This window comes from Thalassophryne amazonica, chromosome 7, assembly GCF_902500255.1.
Source record: "Thalassophryne amazonica chromosome 7, fThaAma1.1, whole genome shotgun sequence".
NCBI lineage: Eukaryota > Metazoa > Chordata > Actinopteri > Batrachoidiformes > Batrachoididae > Thalassophryne > Thalassophryne amazonica.
Window position 1 is genome coordinate 97,853,629 of NC_047109.1, and position 20,069 is coordinate 97,873,697.

The 20,069-nt window shown below is 40.1% G+C and overlaps 1 protein-coding gene across 1 annotated transcript in view; it reads left to right on the top strand.

Moving 5' to 3' along the window:
* The window catches only part of LOC117514639 (collagen alpha-1(XIV) chain-like), a 496,536-nt gene that overhangs the window by 462,563 nt on the left and 13,904 nt on the right, over window positions 1-20,069 (top strand). Inside the window, exons 43-45 of the mRNA XM_034175192.1 lie at window positions 11,488-11,523; window positions 14,732-14,798; window positions 15,047-15,238. Of these exons, the coding sequence (XP_034031083.1) occupies window positions 11,488-11,523; window positions 14,732-14,798; window positions 15,047-15,238 (295 nt within the window). The remainder of the gene's footprint in view (window positions 1-11,487; window positions 11,524-14,731; window positions 14,799-15,046; window positions 15,239-20,069) is intronic.

Genomic DNA, 20,069 nt, shown 5'->3' on the forward strand with positions numbered 1-20,069 from the left:
GGACTCCAAGAGCTGCACAAATAAAGCTGCCATGGCATAATTACATAACTCTATACACACACCAATATTGCACACACCCCTTTTGCACAACAATCTTGCATAGATGGTTCATGCATATTGCACATATCCCTAATACACATATCCATATTGCACATACCTCTATTGCACAGCCGTCTCCCACATATGGTTAAAAGGAAAATGATGACAATATAGTAAATGACAATGAATAAATAACACTAAATAACAATGACATTAATGTGAAGTCATGTCACAAATTATTCCTCTGAATCCTCATAAACGAATTTGGCCTTTATCCATATTAGTGTTACAGATTTGTTTATTTGGTTCTGAAACTGACAAATTCTTCTGCTTCTTGTCCTGCTCCATTGTTTGAACCTACTCATATATACAATCACTCTGATTTACAGCTTGAACGCATTTCCTAACAATCGTGTTACCACAGTGCTAAAAAGGCAGATGGTTTTTAAACATTGTTACCTTATTATACTGTGGCTTTGTGATGAATAATAATTCACAATCCTAAAGCACAGTGAGTCAGATTTTTATTAGCATTCCAAATGATTAATACTGCATTCACATGTCAAAGTTGGGGTTTCATGGCTTCATAATTTTTAAAAGTCGACATTAATGTCACAAAAGTCAAGTTGAGGTCAATTAACTGCTCATGGCATCATCAGCAATTAGTAAAACCATGGGAGAAGGTAATACTTTGTAATCTGTATCTTCAAAAATTTAATGCATATCTTCAAGAGAAACCATTGGGGGGGCAGAGGTGATGGTCTAGTGGTTATGCGTTGGGCTTCAGACCAGGGGATCCTCAGTTCAAAACCCAGCCAGCCTGGAAAATCACTAAGGGACCTAAACCTTTATCCCCTGGTTGCTCCCAGTGTGTACTGAGTGCCCCTGACATCAGTGTGTGTGTGAATGCGAGGCATAATTGTAAAGCACTTTTAGCTTCTGATGCAGATGGAAAAGTGCTATATAAGCGCTATATGGGGAGATGATGGTCTAGTGGTTAAGCGTTGGACTTGAGACCAGAGGATCCTCAGTTCAAATCCCAACCTGACCGGAAAATCACTAAAGGCCCTTGAGCAAGGTCCTTAATCCCCTATTTGCTCCCAGTGTGTAGTGGACGCCTTGCATGGCAGCAACCTGACATCGGAGTGAATGTGAGGCATTGATGTGTAAAGCGTCTGATGCAGATGGAAAAGCGCTATATAAATGCAGTCCATTTACCATTTATATAAATAAAGTCCATTAGAAACAAGTCAGCAGCAACAACCACACTTTTATGTTACAAATTTGATTTAACTGTAAAAAAAAAAGTCTGAAATGTTGAGAAAAAGGAAAATTAAACTCATACAAAACCCATTTTGTCACGTATGCAACTTTCCCCAAGGAAACAAAAGACGCCTGGATCCATTTTAAAAAAGATTGCAGCTTGAAATATCATCCTTTCCATCCTTCCAGTCATCTGCAAATCCATGCTTTAGCCTGCACTTTTTTCCTCTGTTGTAATGATCTGAGAGTGAATAACAAAAGCTGCTGTCCATGCTGTCTGCTGTTCATGCACCAAACCAGTGGTGGGCATAGTTCCACTATTCCGCTAACTGCTAATTAGCAAAGCTAAGTTTTCGTCAGTGGATGAGCTTTTCAGCTAACTTTTAAAACCATCAGCAGACCAGTTAGCTTCCTCTAAATTTAGTTCCGCTAACTTTCAGTCCACTAACATTTTTTTTTTTTTTTTTTTTTGCTGGTATAGTGGGTAAAGTTAAACGGTCAGAAACATTTGTAAACCCTAAAATCATACATGTTAGTTCCTGTCTGTTGTGTGTCTGCAGCAGTCAGGCCGGTGTTCTGTTGCGATGAGCTCCCATAGTATAAATCGACAGTTGGTGTGTTGAGTGTATCTCCCCCGTCGAGATGGGCTTCCCGTGATCTGGTGATGGTGTTCTGCTTTAAAGACAGCATGTACATACAAATCTTTATTTTTTTTTAAGTGAAAAGACACTTATTGCTGTATTTTTATGTAAAGACAAAACTTATGTGTGTTTTCTTTGGTGGGGAAGCTCAACGCATCGGGTGAGGTATAGATTTTACCAGTCGTGTTGAACGCAACACGAGTGAGCTGTTCCTGTCACATGTTTCTAAATATAATACATAGATAAACTGTGACTATTAATACTGCGATACACTGCGTTTGATAAAGATGATGACAGTGTTTGGCGTTTTATTTTATTTTTTTATTTATTTTTTTGTATGTTTGTTTTGTGTTTGTGATCCTGAGAATGCGCGGGTTATGTGACTTGACCTTTGAATTTACCCAGCAGCCCCTGGGTGCTTAAACTTGAAACTGTCTTATCAGTAGCCAGTAGCATGTTAGCAGTAATGTCTGTTAATTTTTTTAGCGGTTTAGCGTTATAAAAATTAACTTAGCTAAGTTAATTAACAAAGTTAAGTTTTCAGTTAGCTGTGCTCACCACTGCGCCAAAGACACACGGACACATCCCAATGACGTTTGCATCCCTGGTTGGATCGTCTCATGCGCATGTGTGATGTAGCAAAAAGTGGAAGTGTGTAAAGGTAAGCACAGAACATTTACAAATTTTTGCGATTCTGACCAACCAGAGTAGGTGATTTTGCAAACGTTTGTGAACAATCTGCTTGAACCCAGCCTGGGATTGCATTTTCACAGCATTACTGCCCTCGGTGTAGTCATAATCACATGTTCAGTGACTGATCTAAGAGTTCGGTCAAGCTTAAAGTATCATTAGGTGTCAGTAAGATCGACGAGTCCATGCAACCCCTTTTTGACAGTAGAAAAAGTCATAAAGGTTGTTACAGCAGAAACACTGTCGTCTGAAATGGCAGACAGTAGATGATGATGTGTGATGATGATGATTTCACAGTGTTAATCAGACAACAATATTTAATTGAATAATATTTAATTAAAGGATAATACAATAGGGCTTAGGGCTCGCGGCCGGCGACCACCTTAGTATTCTCTCTGATTTCCTGCCGATTTACTGCTGGTGAGCTCATACCTTAGGTGTAGTTTTTCTGGCTGACTGATTCTGGTCTTTTTCTCTTTGTCCAAGGTACCAACAACGTTGCACAAGAGTGCACACCACAGGGCGCTGGACTGATGCCATGCCTGAAGCTGATGCAGCACACTGCACGCTGCATTTGGAATAAATTTTGCCGCAGTGACGGGCCCACTGACGGCATGATACAGGAATGTGGCCCTGTACCCCTGGGGGCGCTGTATGACCCACTGCCTGGGGCGTAAATGCTTACATGCTCATCTCAACAATTGCATCTGGTTTTTGATGTTGCTTTGATTTCCTGTTTTCAGTTTCTTCAGCTTTGTAAAAACCTTGTAACTGTTAGATGGCCTAAGCAGTGGGTCACCCCTCTGAGCCTGGTCTGCTTGAGTTTTCTTCCTCATTATCATCAGAGGGAGTTTTTCATTACTGTAAAAAAAAGGAACTGCTGTCTCAATGAGAAAAATTGATGTAACAATTTGCATAGATTTTTAAAAAAAAAGTTTTTTCAACTTAGCCATTACTGAGTTAATGCCACAAGACTTCTCTAGTTAAGCCACCTGTGTGCTTGCTGTAGGGGTTGATAAGGTTAGACCTTACTCATGTGAAGCACCTTGAGGCAGTTTTGTTGGGATTTGGCACTATATAAATGAAATTAATTTAATTTAATTGAAATGGAATAGTTTAACAATTGGAAATGTTACATTGAAACAGGAAGATCTGGCTCTAATTGTTGCTTAAAAAGTCACATTTTTGTGATATTATAGCTTGATTTCATCACACATTCCTGAGTGTTGAGCATTGAAATAGCCTCTCTTTGTTTAATGTAATGTCCATCGTTAAATGTAACAGCATTTGGTTTGTCTGTGTTCTTGCAGCAGGCAGAAAGAGTTGAAAATTTTAAACTTTCTACAACATGTTACCATCACAGTGTGCTGCTGCAGCTCTCACCCTAGGATAACGGAGGTTTTCATCATGCTCTCACTGCAAACAATAGTGCATCTGGTTTAACATCTGCTGCATAACAACACATGAATGCAACTGTACAGGTGACATAACACATCAGTCAAGTATACCAAGGAAGAGGTATTTGTTTCGGAACTTTTGCAATACTGACATGAACACATAATACTGTTATGCTGCATTTACACATAGGCATGTTACAAATGTCATATTTGGATCATTCTTGGCACATCCCTGGCATTCTTAACATGACTTAACGCATCTGAATAGGTTTCTTAATATTGCGTGTTGGTGCGTGATATTCATGATTTTCATGGAACATGTTGTTGGCTGTCAAAAAATTTTCCAAGAATGTCACACACCACCCTCATTTTGCCTCATGTTGTGGACGTCGCAACTGAGCGTGTTGATCTGTATTGATGAGTGGTGATCCTTAATAGAGCGTGACTGCGTTCTTCTCTGACTTGCGCACAATTAAACCCTGCTGTACCGCATTCACTTTCATTGCTGCAGTATGATGAAGAAAGACAGTGATGCCAAGTCAGCTAAAAGTTTCATTCCAGTGCTCATCAGTGCGCTCCTGCAGGTGTTCCACCTGCTGCTGCTGCTGTGCCTGATGTTTGCGAAAACGCGCGAGACAAGAGTCACGTGGAGCCACACATCTGGCTCTCTCCGTCTCTTCCTGCCCAACTAAGCATGCAGTCACAAAGTTCTTCTGCTGTGGATTTTGAGGAGCAAACTGGAGTGATCTGAATTGTTCAGCAGCTGATGGATGAATATGGGTGTGTGTGTGTGTGTAGACAATTCGCCTCATTCACAACGTGACAGAACATAACGATGCGCTGTTACGCGCAATAGCATGGAACATTATTCTTGACCGTGTGTAATGGTTCCTGATGATTCTCCAACAACAGGTGCCATTAATCATAACGCGTGGTAACAGGTTGCAGCAGTTCCTGAGGATACCTGACGCCTCTGCCTCAAATCATCACATTCATGGCATTTGTGACCTGTTGTTGTTATGTGGACTATAATTCATACCCCCCCCCCCCCCCAAAAAAAAAAAAAAAACAAATAAACAAACACACACACACGTGTCATTTCTCTGACATGTAGACAAGCATATAGACAACTCAGGAATCACATAAAAGCAGAAACCAAAAAATTCCAGTCCTTTACTTTCAGTGCTTAACCTCTTTAACTTGTGGTTTCAATCTCCTGCTTTAAATTGCTTCTTTAGTCAGAGTTCTGCTCCCTGCAGCCGGGTGCATTTTGCTGCTTCATCCTTCAAGGAGAATGAGACTTCTGACACTGTTTCAAAAATGTATGCTTCTTGTTCTCAGCATAAAACCACACACAGTTCTTTTTCTGGAGCAGAAAAAAAACATGTTGATTCATGATGTGATGCATGAGGAAAATCTTGCACTTAATCAACCAAAATAAAGTCATAAAAATGCAGAGAACAGAAAACAACGCGTCTTTGTAGCTCATTGTGCAGATGTGTACATGCAAATCAGTCACTTCAGAAAATACAGGCTGAAGACAACGAGGTGAAACTGGCTATTTTCAAAAGAAAGTTCAATTAGTTTACATTTTCTGTATACCAACCACAACTGTCACCTGACATCAGAGGTGGGACGAAGTCACTGTCAAGTCATTATCAAGTCATGAATCGCCAAGTCTCAAGTCAAGTCTCAAGTCAGCCTGCAAACAATTGGTGGTCATTATGACTTGAGACTTGACTTGTGACTTGACTCAAGACTTGCCAATTCATGACTTGAGAGTGACTTGCTGGTGACTTCGTTCCACCTCTGCCTGCCTGGCATACACCATAGGATTCTGTCTGCTCCTAAAAGACTTTAACATGAGATGTGTTGACATCCTTAGTGTCTGTTTCTGCCCTTGATGTGTTTCTGAATGCAGTTTCCAGAGACTCATTTGAGGATTGCTAAATTTGTCTTGTTTAATGTTGTGTAGCAGGCAGCCTTATATTTGGCAGTTACAGTATTGAAAGTGTGTGTGTGGGCAGGGGGGTCCTTCGGTTTCATCTGTCCACACTGAAATGTTGGGCAAGTGGACAGTGATCATAAACCTACTTCCTACTTTGGACAAACTGTAAAACATCCTGAGTGAAAAAGCAGATTCCCAGCAGACCACTTTGGGCAGACTCTGCATGTAAAAGCACAATGCAATGTTGAATAAATATTAAAACATATTTGTTGCACATGATACTGTGTAACTGTACCATGAAATGTACTCTTACTCCATATAGCTTCTTCTTCATATATAAGGGCTTTTCAGTCCTGATCCTCAAAAAGAATGAAAAATTAAATATAAGAAAGTCAGGTTTGAGAAATTCTGTCTTTGATCATTAGTTTGTGTTTTTACCTATGAATGCAGCAGATAAGAGAATATTTAGAGCAGGATCCTGCAAATGGTGATAAAAGCATCAAATTCAGTAGAAATAGTCCTCAGACAATCCTCTTTTGAAAAAACAGATTGGTCACTTGAATTTTCAGTTGGCGCTCAGGTAGAGGTCAATTGAAGAATTACACAAGAGTCAAAATTAAAAGATGCTCCAATCATATTGAAACCTATGCCACATTATTTGCCTGATCATAAAGATTCCAAAAAGATATAGTTTGGATGGTCTGTAACTGAATTCTATGGAGTTATGGGATAAAAACAGCAAGAATGGTGACAAAGGTCAGTGTCAGTTTGTACAGGGGTCAAAAGTTAAAGTTGCTCCAATTTTGGCAAAAAGTGATGCAAATTACTAGTTGCATTAACACGGTTTTAAAAAGGAATAGTTTGGACCATGCATCATCCTTACTTATCATGTTACGCGGTAAACATATCATAGAATCCAATAGACGTAGACCTTGTTTGACCTTTACTTTGGAGACCAAGCATTCAACACTGTCAAAACTATTCCATTTATTAATCCTATTAGCTCAACCAATAATTTGCATCACTTTTTACAAAAATTGGAACAACTTTAACTTTTGACCCCTGTACAAACTGAAACTGACCTTTGACACAATTCTTGCTGTTTTTAATCTCACAGATATTCCAAACTATACCTTTTTGGAATCTTTATGATCAGGCAAATAATGTGGAATATTTTTCAATATGATTGGAGCATCTTCTAATTTTGACCTCTGTGTAATTCCTCAATTGACCCCTACCTGACCACCGATTGAAAAGTCAAGTGGCCAATCATTTTTTTCAAAAGAGGAGTGTCTACGGAGTATTTCTGACAAATTTGATGCTTTTATCACCATTTGCATGATTGTTTCACTTATCTGCTGCACTATGAGTGTGAAGCTGCTTCCAACCCATTGTTCAAAAGGGATATCTTGCTCAATGAAAAAGACACATTTGCTTTTTGATCACTGCTTCATGATTATTATGATACAATAAATATATGTGAAGACCACGTTATGATCACTGCTTTATGTTACTATTATCATAGTGACCCCAGCATGATCGAAGCTTTGGAATCATTGTTTCATAATAACTATATCATGATGATCACTGCTTTGTGATCATTGGTTTCAAAAAGACTGTAAGCATCCTTTTATGGCCATTATTTTACAATGAATACATGTGATCACTGCTTCATGATAATTGTTTCATAGCGATGGCAGCATGGTCACTACTTTGTGATCACTGATTGTGGAACATTGCTTTATCGGGATTCCAGCATATACAACCCTTGGCAAAAATTATGGAATCACCGGCCTCGGAGGATGTTCATTCATCGTTCATCACTCAATTCTGAGGAAAAAATTATGGAATCATGAAAAACCAAAGAACGCTCCAACACATCACTAGTATTTTGTTGCACCACCTCTGGCTCTTATAACAGCTTGCAGTCTCTGAGGCATGGACTTAATGAGTGACAAACAGTACTCTTCATCAATCTGGCTCCAACTTTCTCTGATTGCTGTTGCCAGATCAGCTTTGCAGGTTGGAGCCTTGTCATGGACCATTTTCTTCAACTTCCACCAAAGATTTTCAATTGGATTAAGATCCGGACTATTTGCAGGCCATGACTTTGACCCTATGTGTCTTTTTGCAAGGAATGTTTTCACAGGTTTCGCTCTATGGCAAGATGCATTATCATCTTGAAAAATGATTTCATCATCCCCAAACAACCTTTCAATTGATGGGATAAGAAAAGTGTCCAAAATATCAGCGTAAACTTGTGCATTTATTGATGATGTAATGACAGCCATTCTCCTCAGAATTGAGTGAGTCCATTATTTTTTTCCCTCTGCTTGGTCTAAAAAAAGTAACCGTTACTGACTGCCACAATTATTTTTCCTGATTTCTTATAGTGTTTCTTAAAGCCAGAAAGTTGCCATTTGAAATGACTTTAGTTTTGTGTCATGTCTGTGATATGCTTTTTTTTTCTACAAAATTAAACAACTGAATGAACATCCTCCGAGGCCGGTGATTCCATAATTATTGCAAGGGGTTGTAAATATTTGTGGATTTATCACACTCTGGCTTAAAAACCTCTCACCTGGCAACACAACAAATTCAGATAAACAAGCCAGTTCGGGCATATTTTAGAAATGTCATAAAATTAGACACAAACCTGATGGGAAACTTCTGGAGTGGAAGATGGGAACTATATTGCCTTTACGGAAAACAAAACACATGATGCTGCTTTACATCTGACAGGATTTCACAACAACTGTGCACTTCTGTTGTTTCTCCAAGCAGCTCGAGTGGCTATGTTCAGCACTGAGTCCTACCTGTGGTCTGTGTGAAAATTAGACTCCGCATTGTGCTGAGCCCACACCAGGCTACCGTGAGCTGATCATGAAATGGCCAAGGTGGTCAATAGTCCAGCCAACCTCCCAAAGATTTGAAAATGTCCAAGACTTGTGCAACTTTAACCAGCCTTTCCAGACTTGTGCCAATCTACGATAAACACAGGACGCATACAATTTGTGGCGAGGCGCTGCTCAGTAAAACTCAACACCAAACTCAGTCAGGTGTTAGCGCTGCTTTAGAGCTAAACCACCTGAGGGAGCTCAAGCACAACTTTGTGAAATGCTACGAGCCTACCACCAGAACAACTCCACTCTTGATGTTGTGAGGGTGCAGATAGCAGTGTGGTGGCCAAGTGGTGAGTGCGCTTGCTTCCAAATCAGAAGGTTCCCTGTGCAAGTCCACCTGTGTTTGTTCACAATATAATGTGGCGTTGCATCAGGAAGGACCTCCGGCATAAAACCTATGCCGGGGATCATGTATCATGCTGCGGGGATGTTTTTCAATGGCAGAAAATGTGAGACTAGTCGGGATTGAGGAAAAGACGAATGCAGCAACGTACAGAGACATCCTGAATGAAAACCTGCTCCAGAGTGCTCCTGACCTCAGAATGGGGAGATGGTTCATCTTTCAGCAGGACAATAACCCTAAGCACACAGCCAAGATATCAAAGGAGTGGCTTCAGGACAACTCTGTGAATGTCCTTGAGTGGCCCAGCCTTAGCCCAGACCTGAATCTGACTGAACATCTCTGGAAAGATCTGAAAATGGCTGTGCACAGATGCTCCCCATCCAACCTGATGGAGCTTGAGGGGAGCTGCAAAGAGGAATGGACAAAACTGCCCAAAGATAGGTCCACCAAGCTTGTGGCATCATATTCAAGAAGACTTGAGGCTGTAATTACTGCCAAAGGTACATCAACAAAGTATTGAGCAAAGGGTGTGAATATTTATGTACATGTGATTTCTTAGGTGTTTTTTTAATAAATGTGCAAAAATGTAAAAAAAAAATAATAATTTTTTCATGTTGTCATTATGGAGTGTTGTGAATAGAATTTTGAGGGAAAAATGAATTTACCCCATCTTTTATGTGGAAAAGGTGAAGTGCTGTGAATACTTTCCGAATGCACTGTATGTATATATATATATATATATATATATATATATATATATATATATATATATATATATATATATATATATATATATATATATATATATAGACACACCACCCTATGTACAGTTGTCATAAAGAGGAAAACTAGCCAAAGAGACTTTTTGAGATTTTTTTGTGTGTGTGTGTGTGTGTGTGTGTGTGTGTGTGTGTGTGTGTGTGTGTGTGTGTGTGTGCGTGTGTGTGTGTGTGTGTGTACAAGACTGGAAAGAAGTTTAGTTTTGCTGTAAACTTGTGGATTAACATGGGGGTCAAAGACAAGTAACTTGATTTTGGAACCAGCCTCAAGCAGCCATTAAAGGAACTATGAGACTTGCAACGCTTGTTGGCTTCATTTTTCAGTGCATGAGTGTGTTGCTTGGTATAGACCCTGCACTGACTCTGGCCTGAAATGTTTTAAAACATTTGTTTCAAAACATTTGGTGATGTAACGGGGTCCCATTTAGCACAGCTCATAATGATGTCCTTTTGATACAGACTCTGGAACAATGTTCCAAAACACAGGTATTGCAAAGGTTTTGAAACGTTCTGCAACAGTGTTTTGAGTGTTCTATCATTACTTGTTTCTGTGTGGTGACCCTTCACCTCTTTCACAGGCGTAAATTACCACAGACACACACACACACACCAAACAAACAATTTATCAGCAGCGTGGAAAACCCTGGGGTAGTAACTTGTGTTACACACAGCCAGCCACTAGGGGGCAGTAGAAACAACTTGGCTTTACATTTGAAGGAGGTGTCCTGCCATCGATCTTATTTGCACTCTATAGTTTTTCCATCTCACCTTGATAAGACAGCTGACATTTATATGCCCAGAAAGACTCAGCGGTTCCAGACACAGTGGAAACCAGAATTTTTACTACGGAGGCCTCTGCTTCTCTTCAGCGGCTGTGTCCAATTTCTATCACAGTCAGCATAATATGCATATAAAATGCCAGGCTTCTCCCTCTGTATCCAAAAAACCCACAGACGCACACAGATACAAACACACAGCCAGACATTCTGTGGTCAAGGACACATCTGCCCCAAGATAAACAAGCCTTTTATTCGAAACCCATAACAACATCAAGCTGATATTCATCATATCAGCTCTTGCTTTTGTGGCCAGGAAATATTTGTCTTTTATTTGTCTCTGGTTTACAGTGGACCACACTAGGATAGGCATTCATAGGCTTTATGCTTTTGGCAGATTTCACATATAGGTTATGATCAGATATGGTACATCTGCATGCTTCACAGTGATTGGCCGTAACTGAAAGCAAACCCCTCCAAAGGGTTACAGTTTTGGGCAAACCCTCTTTTGGCATGTTGTTTTTCTTTACCAAGGAGCTGGACACACTTTACAGTCTTCCAGCTGTTGGGCTGCATTTGTGTAGAAAGTATAACAAAGCGTAAGAGAAATGGAGAGCAGTAACAGAGAGAGAGAGAGATGAGCTTGGCTGTTTCTCAGTGTATGTCCCAATCGAATGTTTATTCTCCTGTTGTGCTTTTATTTTTCAGGGTCCTCCTGGTACCAAAGGCGATAAGGGAGAGAGAGTAAGTCATCCGCTCGCCCACCAAACTGCTCTTTAGAACAAATCTACTTTTACTCTTCCATGTCACTGGAGAAATATTGTTATTTTGCTGAAATAAAACTCCGACAATTACTCAGTGAAGCATCACACCCTTGTTTTGCAGAAGCAGAATTACTCTCCAGCACATGTTCACAGTTTCTTATTTGTCTTCTTTTGTACACATCCACTGTACTTCGCTCTCACTTTGGCTCCCTCAAACTCGTTTAGAGGAAGCCAAATCTAATCAGTGTTCAGGGTTCAAATCTGCAGCGCAGCAAAGTCTGTGCTGTTTTGCTGATGCCGAAGCTGCACAGGGGGGATTCAGAGACATGCAGCCAAACTGAGCCTGTAACGCCTGTTTCTGATCCACTTTGTGGATCAGAAGGAGGACATTTCTAAAAGGACATTTCTACCTTGCTGCAGTAATTTTTGAGTCAAAATGAAAAAAAAAAAAAAATTGTGTTTTTATTGACATCTGACACAGCAGTGGTGCAAGCTGCTTAGAATGCAGTTAGTATATTGCAGTGTGCATCTTGCTCCACAGTAAATCATATCTCACAGTCTAAGACAGACTTCTGCAACTAAATATTTATCATAAAGTACGGGAAGGCATTTTGCATTGTACGCAGAAATGAATTTCACATCAAATGTTATGTAGATTGCAATGGACAATCGCTGTCTGTTCAGTTAGGGATCTTTGAACCAAGCTCGCAGAGTCAAAAATATAACTGTGAGACACGTGTAAGACACGTGTCCTGCAGGCCCAGTGGACACACATTGGGCAGACAGACATTTGAGCTGGAATGCAGCAGATATATGTAATACAACTTATGTCTTAATCTTCAGGCTTCAAATGAAATCTCAGTAAAATTGGAAAACAAACCAGACACGAGTTCCCAACCTCTTGACTTTAGTAGTACAATTCTGATCCATTAATAACAACTCCACTCACAGTCTGATCACCTTACCAGCCGTGCAAGGCAGATGTCCATTTCCAACAGCTATTGTACCATATGTTAGTGACAGAATGATTTGCAGTGTTTAATTTATTCTCATTATGCTCTCTCACTATTGAGGGTTGGTTGGTTTGCTCGTGATTCTTTTCTCTTTTTTACATGGTTTAAATATTTTTTGCTTTGATTTGTTTTTCTTACTTGGATACACTTCTTGATTCACTCCAGTGAAAAGAGCTCTTTAAAATTTGCAGTTCAGCCAAGTGCATGATAGCAAGAGGTGTTTTTTTTAGAAAGAAAAAATAAAGTAGTACTGTTCATCATCCAAGTTTCAGTAACTGTAGTGCCATGCGCCAATGCAATGGGCACTGTACACAAACATTTTTTTTAATGTGTAGTCCTGTCATATTTTTCCCCCCAAGCTGGCGGCGGCGCGACTCCAGTTGCAGCAGCTACCACACACTCACATCGCCTCAATTTGGATAACGGACTGTTTCAAGTTTAGTGCACATAAACAATGTCAAATGTATATGTGTTGTCTTAATTCTGTGCCATTATTACAGTAAAGAAGTAATAATTGTGGATAAATTGCTGTTTGTCTGTGGAAATGTGAGTGTGGACATAATCTCATTGTTGTTGCACTTGTAATGACAATGACAATAAATCTCATCCATCCATCCATTTTTCTTCAAATTGGCCAAACTTATTTGGTGTTTAAATCTAGTTTTTACAAAGTATCTTTATTTCTGTGGTATAATCACAAAATTCTAGGTAACTGCATTGCTGGTAAAGTACAGTATTTATTGTGGAGGGATTCCATGGGAAATGTAATGAGTAAAAATGTAACTGCAACTAACGTTAGCAGATTTGTGTGAGTATTGTCTTTACCCTGTCTAGCAGGTATCCAGCAAAACATTTGTGTGAATTATGTCCAGATTTTAACCAGATTTCTTCCCAACAGGGTATATAGCAGCCTGTTTATTAGCTTTGTCTCTTGCTATTTTCATTTTACATTTTGCTACTTTGAGTCACAATTGAAGGTTTACTATAATTTGATGCCATGACATTTTTTGACATTTTTACCTATGTTGTTCAAAATTCAAAATTTATTTGAGACAAAGAAAAGTTTTTATCATATTGCTACTATAAGATTTAAAATCCTTTATGTAAATGCTAAAGAATAAAATTATAACGGTTTAGAAAAAAAAACTGTCACAGGAACCTAGTGAAAGGAGGCCAAAACCAGTACGATGTGATCAAATCTCCTAATTTTAGTAAAAATTCTTATGAATCAACTGGAGCCATTTAACATTTTTATGTGGTGAACTAGAACATAAAATATGGCAATAACACTGGTCAAAAAAAAAAAAAAAAAAAAAAAATCTTGCATGGACTTTGAGAACTGATTTAGGATAATTTTGGGGTGCTGAATCCGAATCTGAGCTCAGATGTCCTGTATCACATCACGTTTTTTTGCAATCTGCATGTTCTGCATTGATGGATTACACAAAAGTTGCTCATTCGCTCACAAGTTTAACACCACTAATCATACACAAAAGCATCTTCAAAAGCACAGTTTTTAATCCAGGTTGGTGAAATGTGAATAAGAGCCATAACATCATTTATGGTGCCCAAGAGGTGTGCAAGACTGCAGCTTTTGCTTCAATGCTTGATACAAGAAATATGTTTTGATATCTCAAAAATGTAATGTGATTGGCAAAAACTACCACCAGATTCAGATTCAGCGCCCCCAAATTACCCAAAAACCATTAAAAAACTCCATGCAAGAAAAATCGTGTTGACCAGTGTTATCAATGCACACCAAAGCATGTATCAGTATTTCAGCTTCCACTGTACACAGGTTAGGTCTAATAATGCAATATTACACAAATGAAAATGAACAGTATTAAAAATGTTATTGCCCCACCACCATGCACCACACACACATACACACACACATTTTTCTTTATTGCTTCAGTGCCCTGTTTTCCTTTAGTGGTTGGCATTGGTGGCCATATAGATTTGATTTTGTATTTTATACTTTGCCTGCTATCTGATTTGAGTCTATCAGCTATATGTCATAAAGGCAGAGCATCATCATTAAACCACCTGTAAGCTTTAGTTCGTCAACCAGTGGCTTGTACGTTTATGTTCCTATTATGACTGAAGTACTAGAATAGCTGTGCCAGTGTATTCTGTGTGATGTTGGATCCTAAGAGCACTTTTTTCCCCCTTCAGGGTGACGTGCATTCTCCAGCTGCTGTGCGTCTCATCGCACGGCAAGTGTGTGAGCAGCTAATCCAGAGTGAGTCATCAGTGAAATCAACACATAAACATAACATTCAGCATCATTTCTCTGCTGAAATTATTCAGCGCACTCTGCTGAGTCGCTTCCCAAAATAATCCCGCCTTCATACTTTATTTTTAAAATCATGACACTTTTAAAATAAGTTGTTTTTAAAGTTCAGTTATGTAAGTTACAACTTTTTTTTTGAAGCACAAAATAAAACTGCACCATAATTGTTTTAAACCACTTATCTCTATTTCTGGCAGGCCATTTGTCCCGGTATAACTCCATCCTGAACCAAATTCCAGTCCAGTCAGCAGTTTCAGCCCGCACAGTACCCGGACCACCTGGAGAACCAGGCCGGAGAGGCCCTCCAGGCCCTCAGGGAGAGCAAGGACCACCCGGCAGACCGGGCTTCCCTGGTACTAACGGCCAGAACGGACGGCCAGGAGAGAGAGGTGAGGCAGAGGGTTATCAGGATGTGTATGCAGACAGACTGTTTATACAAAACAGACACCAAACTGTAACAACAGAGAGGAAAATACACTTAGTGCTTTCCAAACATCGATCACTTGCTCTCACAGTCAGACTACGTGTGTGTCGAGACACCCTGACTCCATCCTGTGGTTTAAATCGAGATCTGAAGACCAGGAGAAATGTCTGTTTGTTAGACAGTCCTTAAGTCAACTGTGTGTTTTCACCCACATTGATTTTTTTTTTTTTTTAGTTGGGGGGGTGGGGGGGCGGGGGTGTCACTGAATTGTTTCATCTTATCTTAGATTCAATTCTGTTAAATTTAGGAGTGTGTAATACAAAGCAAGAGAGCGCTTAGAAATTTTAACCTCCACCACCTTACAGAAGACTTTGTGACTGCCCTCATCGCTCTTTCTGCTTCACTGATAGCTCAAAAATTTGTGGATGTATTTTGAAAACTTTTTATGGACAGATGGTTTTTAAATCAGTAAAGATTTGGCTGAATTTCCAGCCCAGTCTCACGTTTTTTTTTTTTTTCGTGCAGCCGTCACAAAATTATTCAAATTTTCATGACAGGGTTTTTATTAACTCACTATTATTAATCCTTCTCCTACCCCCAACCCTAACCATAACCTCCCCGACCCCACCCCACTTCACTTTTAATTTCGTGCAGCCATCACAGAATGTATTAGAATGAATTTGTGCTGCCGTGATGAAAATGTGGCGCTTTCCATGGCAATATCACAAACCAATAGATTAATGTATATTTCGTGCTGCTGAGTCATGACATGCCGTGAGACTGGGTTTGAATTTCGGTATTGATCTAGAGCTGTGTCATAATGTTTCATTAACATTGTGGCTTTATGAGCTGTGTCAGTTGATGTTTTAGTTGTTTTATTTTACTTTATGGATTTGTTTCATGATGCACTGTTGTTCCTCCGTCTGAGAGAAGGTAATGTCTTCAGCCCTGTTTATCTGTCAGCAGCATATATCAAATAACAATCAATGGACTTAAATTAAATTTGGTGGAATGCTTGGCCTTAGGTCACTGGGTTAATTAGAATGTGAGGTGCTTATTGATCCAGGATCATTTTGATTTCTAGTTATTTGTACTTTTTATGAGCAGCACACCCACCAGCACTTCTTCACAGCTGGGTTTAGTCTGGAATAGTTATTGTACCTGTTTGTTCTGAGCCAGGGTGTTTTTATAAACTTTATATACATAGCACTATGCACCGGTGCATGTTTTTGTTCTTTCCTTGAATATTTAAGCCAAAGGACACTTTGCCTTGCTGACAGTCCCTAAAGCTTTGGTGATCTTATGATACTCATATTCCTGAAAGATCTGAAATATTAGCATTGAAAGTGTGAAACCACATAGAGAGAAACACAAATTGGAACTCTTCCAACAATTTTCTGCTCGTTCTCCCTTGTGCCATGTCACATTGCATTATGGGTAATGACAAAACAAAGAATTGTAACACATTTGTGCCATTGACTGAGGTGTGCTCTCCAATGAGTTGCTGTCTAGTAAATCTTAACATGCCTTTGTTTTTTTGTTTGTTTTTTAACCCATCATGTACAACAAGGATATAGATTCATTCATCTTTGTCTATCAGCAGGATATTTCACACAGTTACAAACAGATATCACATTGGGCACATTAGACCACGGGCATCCATGTGTGTTTCTAAGGTGGAAGTATTGTATGGATGACCCTCTTAATTTTAGCACTTTTTTCAGATGTCTCATTTGCATTTCGAACTCTACAATATCTGCTTTTCTTATTGCTGACAGCTGAAGTAAACACAAAATTAACTGTGCCCCTACCGTGCAGCTGGTAAATGGACTACAGTTCTATGGTGCTTTTCCATCTGAAGCAGACGCTCAGACACACACACACACACTGACGTGAGTATGCTGCCATGCAAAGTGCTCATCTGCATACCAAGAGCAACTTGAGGATTAAAGCCCACGCCTAAAGGAATTTAGTGTTTTCCTTATCTGACTGGGAATCAAACCGAAGCTGCGGATCCTTTGGTGTGGAGCCCACTGGAGATGGTCACGATGATAAAATCTGTGATGCTGTGATAACATTTTATCATGTCTCTGGTTGGTTGTCTGTTTGCCGGACGGAAACACACCCACTCACTCACTCATCTTCAACCGCTTAGTCCAATTAAGGGTCGCAGGAGGGTGAAGCGCGAGGCAGGTTACACCCTGGACAGCACGTCAGTCTGTCACAGGGTCACAGGCCACAAACAGACACATTCATACCCACTCACATATCTATGGACAATTTAAAGATCAGAATCCACCTAATTCGTATGTCTTTGGATGTGGGAGGAAACTGGAGGAAATCCACACAAACATGGGGAGAACATGCAAACTCCACACAGAAAGGCCACAGGCAGGAATTGAACCCATGACCTTCCCGCTGTGAGGCAACAGTGGTAACCACTAATCCACCGTGCTGCCCTGCCGGATGGAAACATTGTTTTAAAAATGCGAATCCAGTAAATTTCAGTGATCCTGATGTGTCTAATTTTAATAGCAAGTGAACCTGCACATTTCCTTCAGCAGAAGCTTTGAGAACGCAACGTTGTTGTTTTTTTTTCTATTTATTTATCAAGGGACAGCACATGTTAAAAAAGACAATGTACAGAGACACATCCATAACACACAGAATTATAGCCCAAGCTAATTTCCATCCTTAGTCCCCGTATGGGCACATGGCCTGAGATAAAACATGGGACAAGACATCCATAGTCACCCCATCTCTCTCTTTTAAGCCCAGGTTACACATAGACGGTTTTGTCAGCGAGTAGTACGTAGACCGAAGTTTGCGGTAGTTCCGGCTGTTTTCGCGGTAGAAAGGGGCAGAGCGCGCGCACGTAAAAAAAAAAAAAGAAAGAAAAAAAGAACCTCCGCTCCCCGCTGCTGTTTGCTGCGGGGCTGCTCCTTGCTCTTTCCCCCAAAAACTCTGTCATAATTGTGTTTAGAAGCCAGTCACCATTTGCTTTATTATACATCTGTGTAGTTAATTAATAAAATATTCTCTACAGACGATTCGCTCGCGCGCACGTTAAAAAAAAGAAAGAAAAAAAGAAACTCCGCTCCCTGCTGCTGTTTGCTGCGGGGCTGCTCCTCCGCTCTTTCCCCAAAAAAACTCTTGTCATAATTGTGTTTAGAAGCCAGTCACCATTTGCTTTATTATACAGCTGTGTAGCTAATAAGGAAAATAATCTCCAGGACGATTCGCGCGCGCACGCACATAAAATAAAAATAAAAAGAAACTCCGCTCCACGCTGCTGTGGTGCTGCTGCTCGCTCCAAAAACTCTTGTCATGATTGTAAAATAAAGGACAAAAGAGACATAAGTCCTGCTCACAGGCTGCTACCAGATACAGGACATGTTCACATCTTCAAACTCCAGACATCTCCACGTCACTACATATTCAGTCCCTGATTGGTCATCGCAGCGCGACGAGAACTGCGGCACTACAGGAAGCGGCAGGCTGAAACGGCGATTTAAAAATATCAAACGCCGTTGTTCGCGTTGTCGCTGTCGTCACGGGAGGTCTCCGGGAGCGATCCCGGAATTATTTGACATGTTGAATAATTTTTTCGACGATTCCCGGTAAAGCCGGAACTAAGCCACGCCCCCTAGTGCCGGCGTTAACAACGGCGTGTGATCCTTAAGATGGCCAAAAACTCTTCCGGGACGCTTCCGGGAGCTCTTACCGTCTGCGTGTAAACGGCGCTTTACACTCCAGGCACACACACCCAGCAACACACTCCAAACCCACACACACAGATGGACAAATAGACAAATAGTATTAAAAAGGTTAGGGCAAGTCCTCACTCTCATTTCATTCAAATTGGTTAAACACATCCTCACTGTCATTCATTCAAAACAACAGTATTTACACACTATTTACAAGGTGCAGGTATAAATACAGTCGCAGGTCCCCGGCTTATGTGCAAAAAGCTTTGTTTAGAATTAACAATGATATAATTGCAAAATGCCCGGCCTGTGTGCAAAAAGGCTCAGTTCAGTTCATTTAGATCTAAAATAATTATGATCACAGATACCCAGCTTGTGTGTTTGTTACATTTCAGGGTCCATCTGTCATTAGATGAACTCACAGTGGGGGCTAAAGCTCCTCTGTGGTCAAGTCCAGACCAGAAAAGAGTAAAACTCCAACATCTGTGAGGTCATGCTTGTGTCTCAAGGCCTGATGGAGAAAAAACCCTTTATGAAGCTTCTTCATTGCTAAAGCACGCAGCCCACATAAAGTACCACAGTCTGAACCAGCCTGCTTAGACAGGAAAGCTGAGATGCTGAACCAGCAGCATCAGGACGTGTCCAGGATGGTTACGTCCTCTCCCTCCGTGGTTCAGATTCTCCCCATAAACATTCATAATGAGCAACTACTCGTCCAACTCAAATATTCACCCTGAAACCAAACCAAACATCCCAAAGGATAAAAATGTACACCATTTACACTAGGCACGTCAAAAATAAATGGTTTTAATTAGGAAAAATCTAAGACATTTGCCTTTTAGCTTCATTATGATGTCTTTACATATAGGTGAAATGAATTAAAATCATCATAAAAGAGGTTAGCAGAACTATAAACAGCAGCTCACCTTTTTGGTGGTTCTGTCATATTAAAAGACTGTGTGAAATATATTCCATTAAGTCATTTAAAGAGCTGCGTTACCAATCAGACGTGCAGAACTGGATTTATCATAAATTTTATTTGACTTGATTATCCACAGGGGTAATTTATCCAGTAAGTTGTGGACCAAA